This window comes from Fusarium musae, chromosome 2 (assembly GCF_019915245.1).
Source record: "Fusarium musae strain F31 chromosome 2, whole genome shotgun sequence".
Taxonomy (NCBI): Eukaryota; Fungi; Ascomycota; class Sordariomycetes; order Hypocreales; family Nectriaceae; genus Fusarium; species Fusarium musae.
The window spans coordinates 1,257,786-1,267,000 of record NC_058388.1 but is presented as its reverse complement, the minus strand read 5'-3'; the positions used below and the strand labels follow the sequence as shown (position 1 = coordinate 1,267,000).

General features: G+C 49.3%; 3 protein-coding genes across 3 annotated transcripts; 2 read left to right on the top strand and 1 right to left on the bottom strand.

Annotated features, from left to right (window-relative positions):
• J7337_002348 (uncharacterized protein) lies at positions 1-965 on the top strand (the record flags this gene model as incomplete). Its single annotated transcript, XM_044820078.1, has 3 exons — positions 1-669; positions 729-833; positions 882-965. 3 exons carry the CDS (start codon positions 1-3, stop codon positions 963-965), a joined length of 858 nt encoding a protein of 285 aa, XP_044684378.1.
• Positions 966-1,396: 431 nt separating this feature from the next.
• Positions 1,397-4,044, bottom strand: J7337_002347 (uncharacterized protein; the record flags this gene model as incomplete). Its single annotated transcript, XM_044820077.1, has 3 exons — positions 1,397-1,816; positions 1,866-3,107; positions 3,220-4,044. 3 exons carry the CDS (start codon positions 4,042-4,044, stop codon positions 1,397-1,399), a joined length of 2,487 nt encoding a protein of 828 aa, XP_044684377.1.
• A 1,388-nt stretch (positions 4,045-5,432) lies between these two features.
• Positions 5,433-6,428, top strand: J7337_002346 (uncharacterized protein; the record flags this gene model as incomplete). Its single annotated transcript, XM_044820076.1, has 3 exons — positions 5,433-5,435; positions 5,503-5,944; positions 5,998-6,428. The coding sequence occupies 3 exons, from the start codon at positions 5,433-5,435 to the stop codon at positions 6,426-6,428; spliced, it is 876 nt and encodes a 291-aa protein (XP_044684376.1).
• Between the last annotated feature and the right edge of the window lie 2,787 nt (positions 6,429-9,215).

Here is a 9,215-nt window from a genome sequence, read left to right as displayed (position 1 = left end):
ATGGCTTTCACTACGAATGCTACTATCAACAGCTTCGGCGGACGCTTCCTCAAGCTCTCCCACAAGTCTGCCGTCACCGGCACACCCATGAACGCAACTCTCTACCTCCCAGGCTCAGCATCATCTTCTAAGCCAGCTCCTCTTCTCATCTACCTCTCCGGCCTCACATGCACGCCCGACAACGTCACAGAGAAGGGCTTCCTCCATGCTCACGCCTCCAAGCTCGGTCTTGCTCTTCTCTACCCAGACACATCTCCCCGCGAGCTGGACTTACCCGGTGAGCACGACTCATATGACTTTGGCAGCGGAGCTGGCTTCTACATCGATGCCAAGAAGGACCCTTACAGCAAGCACTACAAGATGGAGTCGTATATCACCAACGAGCTTCCCGACCTCATCTTCAAGGAGTTTAAGGAGGTTGACTCCTCGCGAGTTTCTATCTCTGGCCACTCTATGGGTGGACATGGTGCACTGACTCTGTTCCTCAAGAACCCCGGCAAGTACAAGAGTGTCAGCGCCTGGGCTCCTATCTCCAACCCTTCTCAGTGCCCTTGGGGTGACAAGGCCTTCAAGGGTTACTTGGGTGAGGACAAGGAGGAGTGGAAGAAGCACGATGCCACTGAGCTCATCAAGAGCTGGAAGGGCAACTTCCCTGCTCTCATTGATGTTGTAAGTTCCGAGCCTCTCCCTCCCTCACGCTTGTTGAGTACATCATGCTAATAGACCAGGGCACTGGTGACAACTTCTACAAGCAAGGCCAGCTTCTCCCCGAGAACCTTGAGAAGGCTGTCAAGGATGCCGGCATTGAGGGCTTGACTCTCCGCTACCAGGATGTAGGTATTTCTCATTCCCATCAAACGACAATGCTAACCCGTCTTCAGGGCTATGACCACTCTTACTTCTTCATCTCTACCTTCGGCGAAGACCACGTCAAGCACGCCGCCAAGGCTCTCGGACTCTTGTGACTACCACGCAGTGCGCTGTAAGAGGGTGAAACCAGCAGTTCTTTGACAAAAGTCGGTTGGGTGTATTTACGGCGCCATTCTGGGTAAACGAATCAGTTTGTGTCTTCAAGTTGTGTACATGGAATGCTCGAGCAGCAAATGTTCTCAATAATTCTATGGTCTGAACGATAGCATAAGGGAGGTCATAAATCCACCAACCAAGGAATTGAAAAGCAAGTTAAACAATATGACTCTTCAAAATTACATTGATTGTCGTATGTAACGTGCAATTGTATTCCTCTAATGTCTTTGAAAAACGCCGCCTATATGAGTGCTGAAAGGTATATGATGCGAACCCAGACATGACACCTCCTGGAGGACCCGTCAAAGTTACTCCAACCCATAAATAAACTCCTACAAGCCCGCCCACATGGAAACTCCAATTCAAACGTTCAGCTTACTATTCTCTCAATTTCAGCGCTTATACCTTCCTTTTCAAGCTTTGCTTGCATCTCAGCATCCACCTCTCGACGTAGCCGCATATAAGCTAGCTTCTCGAAGCGACTGAGACTCCTCCACCAATGCTGTCCGGCTTCATGATCGGATATACGCTCCAAGAGATCTGCTGTTCTCAGACGGACTTCGCGGTCCTTGTGGAATAGACCAAGTGCAAGGTAGAACAATCCAGCGTGTGACTCAGGGGCCACACTAAGCAGTAGACAAATCTCATCGTATGTGTGGACGTGTTTGGAGATGGTAAGATAAATATCTCTGCTCTGCGCAGGGGTCAAGCGTTGCATTCGCAAACGGTCGTGAAGATGGGCCAAGTCAAGACCCTTCAGGGGCCTGATGGTATATATCTGTGCCAGATCCTGCAAGATGTCAGCTTTGATCGTCCCTTTTCTTAGTGCGGTGTCTTACTTGGATGAAGCTGTAATAACTTCGAGTATTGCGCCATCCTTCGATTCTTGTCACATTACCAGCAAGCTCCTTATGCTTAGCTGTATCATCCGCCCAGACATAACCATGCCCATTGGCCCCTGGCGGCATCAAGTCCTGATCTTCGCCTCCAATGTACAAGGCACTAGCTCCATAAACGCTTTCCTCGAATTTGGCTGCGATTTGAGTAAACTTGCCGACCCAGTCGCGCCACTTTGCTCGGATCACACGTTCGCCATGTCTCGCAGCTATGCTCCTAAGAACATCAGCCATGAAGGCATTATCGCCCGTATAGTCCTGGCTTGTGTTCGTGGTACCGCTTGCAATGGCAGCAAAAGCTGCATTTTGTTGCTGGAAGTACAGCAGGCCCTCTGTCACAGGGGCAGGGTCGATCTTTGTACTGATCTTGACCCTTCCACTTGGTAAATCGCACAAGACGTCCCACCACTCGGGGTGAAGCTCGAAGGTGGGATTCGTTACACCAGCGATAAAACCGGGTACGTTGAGCAGGTCGTCGATTTTGGTCAAGTCGGTGTAAGGAAAAGCATGTCGTGTAAACCCACGAAGTATACCACCCGATGCCAACGCACACGCGGCTAAGACAGCTTCTGCGACCTCGCCCGAGGGCATGTTGTACCCTAGAAAGATGATTCTCTTTTGTGTCAAGAGTGCATTTGCCAGCACAATGATAGGGTGCGTATTGACTCCGTTCGTTGTGAGGTGAGGGTGCAGCGCAAATGGTTGGGGCGACTTTTGGTGAGAATCTGAAAAGTTTTGAATGAGTTTGATGAGTGAAAAGTCACCGACGGTTTCTGGCATGACAGCAACAGGCACTTTGATAGGGATCGGTATGCCCTTGTACATGACCTTGCTCTCAAACTCATGCGTGTCGCGGGGAACAGAGTAAATCGACTGGCCGCCCTCGACATGGGCCTTTGTACCAGCTCTTGAGATACCAGTCAGTTTTGTCGGACTCCTTGTCGCATCCAATGACTGGTCTGCTGCCTCCTCGAGCTGGTCTTCGGCTATCCGCATTTGAATCATCTGCTCGAATTTCTCCACAAAGAGATCCTTGTTGTCACTTGCTTGTAATAAGTGGCGCTCGAGAAGACTGAGTTTAGGCATCAGAGACAAATCCATGGCGTTTACTGAATCGTATAGCATGGCCAATGTCTCTGGAACAGGTGCTTTGAAGTATTCTTCCAGAGCCAACAGTAACAGTGGCTATTGAAACGGTTAGCAAGTGCGCGAGCACAAGGATCGTGCGTGGATCAAGGCTACTTGCCTTGTAGATATGCAAGAAGGGATGCCGCGTGCAGATGGCCATGGCTTTGACAATGGCCCCTCTCTTGACCGACTTGTCATGTTTGGTATTGACCAGATTAAGCACATAAATTAGGGGAGGGCCCTCTCCGCCCTCAGGTTCGCTATCAGTAGATTCGGTGTCGTCTTCATCACCGTCCTCCCATTCGTCCTCTGGTAGATCCTCTTCGTTTTCTTCATCCTCCTCGTCTATTGTACCGGCTGCTCTATCACGCCTCCTCTTTCGCCTTTGTTTTCGATTTTCTTTAAGTTTGCGCTCCTCGTCCTCCTCTTCCTGACTTGTATCCTTGTGAAGAAAGAAGATTGTCCAGTCCTGGTTGCGGGCGTGGGCTTGATCGGGCAACATGAGCTCTGCCAGCATATTTTCGTCCCCTGTGATCGCAACTGGGTATTGATGCTCCATGACAGGACCTCGATCGATATCGAAAGATGCGACAAGGATGTATTCGACATGGTTTTCCGTGGAGCTTCGCGGGTATTGGGAGCGAAGCTTTCTCGATGGTCGTGCATGATGGTTGATCCTTCGAGGAGCGGAAAGTGATGAATGCTGCGAGGACAGGCCCGTCGAAGGCGTCTTTGACTGCGAATTGGGATCGGAAATGCGATCGATCTCTGCAGGAGGAAGAGGTGACCTCGAGGGAGGCGGCGAGGCCTGTGACATTTGCGATTCGGGGCGCGAAGAGTGAAACGAAGCCAGGGAGGTTCTTCGGTTGGAGACTGAAGCATTGGAGAAATTGCTGAGGCTGTGTTTATGACCGTGACCGTGGTGGTTGTTTGCGCCGCTGTTGCTGGTTGTTTTGGTCAAGAATGGCAACGTTGACTGGAACGAAGAAGCCATAATGATGGAGGAGACGAGACAAGACAAGACAAAGCAATGCAAGACAGGCTAAGACAAGACAGTGCCGAAGGCGGATCGAGGCCGGGGTTCCGAGACACGAAACACGAGTCCCTCACGATTTAGAACCCTCGTAGGCTCCGGATCGGGTGATGTTGCGCTGCGCTGCGCTGCGTTGCGTTGCGTTGGGGTTCGTTTTCGAGCTCGGGGGGTCCGAGAGGGAGGGTTCGAGTGAAAGGATGCGGTGAATGCATGCAATGTAATGCAAGGCAGTGGGATCGACGCTCTGCTGTGTATGCTCTGTTCCACTTTGGACGTTACAGTAGCTGGAGGAATTGACAGAATTAAACAATTCTCCTCGATCGAAAGCAAGCAGCTGTGACAGCATGTACAGCACCAGCCAGTACCACTTTGTTATCGAATATGTAACAGAACTAGAGACAGCTTTAAAGAGAGTGTTGTAACCGAGACATGTTCCCGCCACAAAGTAAGTACATACAAGTGGGCGTCTACTTGCGCAACGAGGCTTGACTTCCTTGTAGGTGGAGACAGATGAGGATGGAAGTATCCAGCAAGTCAATCAATTATCAATTATCCGACGATAGATCAATATGCTGTATATCTGAGTAAAGTGGTGTTGTGATCTCAGAAAATACTGGACAAAGGGTTCAATCACCTACCAAACTCCCTCCCTACCCATTCTATCCACTATGTCGGGTCCAGCCTTTCTTCCCCCTCATTCCCATTTAATAGCTGCTAACCCCTGAAACTGAAAACGGTTGGTCAAGTTTAAGTGACGCCCAAATATGTTTCCGGCTGATCCCTCTAATTGGAATTTCTCCTGATAGCAACATTATCTCTACCAAGTCATTGGACCATAACCATTCAGTAGAAAATCTTCAAGCTGAAAAAGTGTCAGCAGAACACAACCCTCGTCCACTCAGAATGCTCCCCACTAAGAAAAAGGGTCGTCTCGTTCCCTTGCGTCCCCTGAATTGCATGCAGCTCTCAGCTTGTGGTTGGAGCACACCTCCCCCGACCCCCCATGCCCATTAGCGCCAGGCGAGTGCCATGACTCTCCAATCTTGGCTTTCACATGTGGCTCAACTCTCTGTGGCACTCGATTCGTGGCGTCTATCATGCATCTCCCTGGGAACCACTTTCATTGTTTACTTTGGATCACACCTCGTTAAGGCGCATTACAACCTCAATTCTTGCCCAATGACGACAACAGTTATCTATATCTATCCCACGGTCAATTGATCATTTTCACGATACATTTCCCTTCTAAATTTTCACTAATCAACCCCAAATTGTCGCCTTTCTCCTCCTCGTCTTCTCATAGACCTGTTTATTGTCCATCTCCGCTCGCCGGACCCACGTTGAGCACAATGGTACTTCTTCCATGACGGAGAATCCCTGACAAGTGACGCCCGTCCCAGCTAACGCCGTTGTTTTCAGTCTGTGCCGGTAACATACAAGCCTTCTCCTCTGGGCTATGGCTCTTCACCTACTCGAAGCTCTCCATTTCGTCGCGCCGAATCTCCTGCATCGCCCTCTCCCCTAAGACACACTACTCCCACCGGATCACCGACAAAGGCAGGACCTTTCGGCTCGACTTCGCGCTTTGCTAGACCTACAACTCCCACAAGCACACAACCCAGTTGGACACCAAAGGCCAAGACTCCTGTTAGAGACGAGATGAATTCTTCGCCTTCGCGTATGTCTCCAGTGGCCGTGGCCCCAAGGACTCCAGTATCAAAGTCGCTTGGCAATGGCAATGCTCTATCGCAACTGCAAGCAACCCAGGTCCGAACATTGAGAGATGCTTTCCAGATCATGGACCGAGATTGCGATGGTGTCGTAAACCGCGAGGATGTTACTGATATGCTCAACCAGCTGGGTATGAACGAAGAAAATGATGAATGAGATAACACTAGCTAACAATCTCAACAGGTCTGCCTTCAAACCCAGCTGACGTATCCAAGTTCTTTCCTCCATCAGCACCCCAGACAATCACTCTCGCAGTTTTCCTCAACTCGCTTGCCGACGCACTTGCAGCACTTTCACCAAGCGCCGAGCTGCTGTCTGCCTTCTCTGCCTTTGATGACGACGATAGCGGCCAGGTCGACTTGGTCGAGCTGCGAAAAGCACTTCTTGACACAGCACCCGAGCCCGGTGAGAAGGCTCTAACTGCCAGTGAAGTTGATAAGATCATGAATGGGTTCACTGGACGACGAGCTTTCAACCGCAACATGAACGCTCACCTTGGTGCAAAAAGAGGTGAGGTGTTCAAGTACCAGGAATTTGTTGGCTCTATCATGGGCTCCAATAACGGTTCGGATAACCAGTCTCATGATAATGAGGATGATGAAGTTTTCGTGTAAAGAATTCCTCCTCTGTAATGACAAGCTCGCTCAGAAGCAACTCGTTCAGTTCGAGGCAGTCAGGTGTTGATGCCGTCGATATCAACTCGCGTTTCCTCTAGCGTAGCTCTGAGGATACCCAAGGGTACCATAAGGTCTGTGGGACACAGAGGTTGGCAGGAGTCAGTGTAGCTATTCCGGGTTTACTTTATGTAACTATATGGCGGCTTTTGTAACGGAAAAGGGTGCTTGGCTGGATGGGTATGGTTTATGGTTGGGATAGCACTTGGTAACAACATAGGGCATCGAATGAGAACACGATTAATTACTCAATATTGAGATTTCTTATTCCAAGAGTATAGCAATGGCCTTTTACACTCTCAAACAAATTCAATGAGGACTCGGCTTTTACTCTCATAGCTTCATGGTCAGCTACAAACCTCTCCAGATAGAAGGGGTTCAAGACTAGGAATCTTAAACGACTTGCTTAATTCCCATTCAAATAGTCAAGGGCCATGTGAGCACGAAGAATGCAAAGAATGAAAAGAGCCTCGGGACATATATGGCCTTTCTATCTGCGAAGGTTACATCATGAATCAGGTCAAGCAAGATGATGAGGATCTCGAAAACATTGTGAGTATTACATATCAAGAGCCAAAGCGAGAGCTAAAACGGAGTATCCCTAGATATACAATGAATTTGTGTCACCCCTTGAGTGACACGGCTTTGTATAGTATTTATGTCAATGTCCTCGGCTACGCGGACATTTCCTGCCGAGTCAACACTGTCCACCTTGAGGCTTTGACTTTGTGTCATGTCGACGGCAGCAAACATTGATATTACTATCGTTGTGTAATGTTAGGCGTTTTCCGAAGTTGTACAACATCCCGCCAGGATGATTTGGTTGCACGTGGAAGAGTTGTGTTAATGATGGGTCAGTGAGAAATCTGGAGGCATCCAACCATCCAGTCCGTGTAAAACAAATGTGTTGGACGACTGCCTGCCTGCCTACTAGCTTGCTGTGCTGGGCTGTATCTGCGTATAGAAAAATGCAGCCCCGGATCCATAACCGTGGACTGCAATGATTTGCAGCCAAGCGAAACAAGCCCCTCAAGGATGCAAGAGAGCAGGCAATCGACCCGCCACCTCCTCGGGCTCCTCTTGAATGAGATGGAGACTGATGAGACAGCGGAAAAGTGACTGGCGTTGAGCAGTTTGGCGAGGACCAGGAAAGCCTTGTGAGAGCGCCTAAAAGCGACCTGTTAGAATCGAGGATGGCTGGAGAAACGTTGTCAAGGGTCCTCGGCCCCACTGAACCTTCTAGAATAGATGACGTTTGGATAAGCGCAAGTCCTCGATATTAGGTTAGTCATTTGCGGGCCGGGGCCTGGCCACGGACACTAAAACGATCAGTTGAGTTTACGCGGGGTGAGACGTTGACAGCTGCAGATTGATTGACGGATTATTGTGTCTATCTCTTTGTTTTTTGCTCTGTGCCTTGGTCTTGGTCTTCGGTTGTGACATTCTGTCATTGATCGGTGATTGCGGAGCCTGTCATTTGGGCAATGCTGTAAAGACAAGCTTTGATGCTTGTGATGCTGTCATAGGCGGTAGTTTGAGATTGATGGACTATTATTCCCAACCTCTTGTACGGACTAGCCTGGTTGGCTCAACCATTAATGAGGACAACTCACTACTAAACTAACATGCAGATTTAGACTCAGAACCCCTATCATATTTTCTGTCAATTGAATTGTCATTACACATGGTCCTTGCTTAATTGGTTCTGACCTGTGGCCCGTGATAATTCCAGACAGACAAGGTCCCTTCCGCGGTGGGGGTTGAAAGCGCGTGGCGACCAGGCATACTGAATGGATGTGAATGAACTGAAATCTGTCACTGCAACTGTCAATGTCACTGGGGAACGAAGTACAAGATACTCGCACAGCAGGCAAACATGTCCTGTGTTGCCAAAGTCTCCGAGAACCGATGGAATGAAATGACAGTCATACACTGACATTGACGTGATTCCGGCAGTACAGTACGATACACAATTTTATTCTCATCAGACTTATCCAGGCCAGACCAGGCTATGTCTCAGTGGTCAACCTAACTTAAACGCTCAGGCTCCCGTGGTGAGCCGGCAACTATGTACATATTGTACGTCTACTCCGTAGACACCTACTTGCCTGCAGAACCCAGCCATTCTTTTCACGTTTGGAGTGATCCGACAGGCTGAGATTTGGAAAACGGGTAACTGCACTAGGAAATCAGGCAGTTTGTGTCGATTTTGACACATAGTCCTGCCCATCCTAGTTCGGGCATTTGGCCTCTCTCTGTTGAGAGAGAGAGCGGCTGATAAATCTGCTGGGCTGGGCTGGGCTGGGCTGGGCTCCATGGGATTGACATGGCCGTTGTCGCTTGTCACTCGTCACTGTCATAGCCCGGTTCGCTCATCTCATATTAACTGGAGGACTCAAACTAATTGACTACGACCTAAGTTAGCAGCTGAATGCTGGTTCAGGCTGTGCTCTGCGTATTGGATCAACAAGGGTTCTTTTCCTTCATCATCTCATCACTTTCCTCTTCCCTGCCCCCGGATTGTTTTTTCTTTTCTTCTTCTTTCCTCTGGATCGCTTTTTGTCATCTGCCTGAGTTTTGTGACTCTTTTACTTCTTCCTTGTATCTGTATTCCTATCTATCTGTGCCTTGACTCTTGCAGTCATCTCTCATCACTGCTCCGATCCTCCTCCGTCCCTCTAGTAAGGCATTCGGTATTTCCCACTACACTTAACTTGACTCGACCCC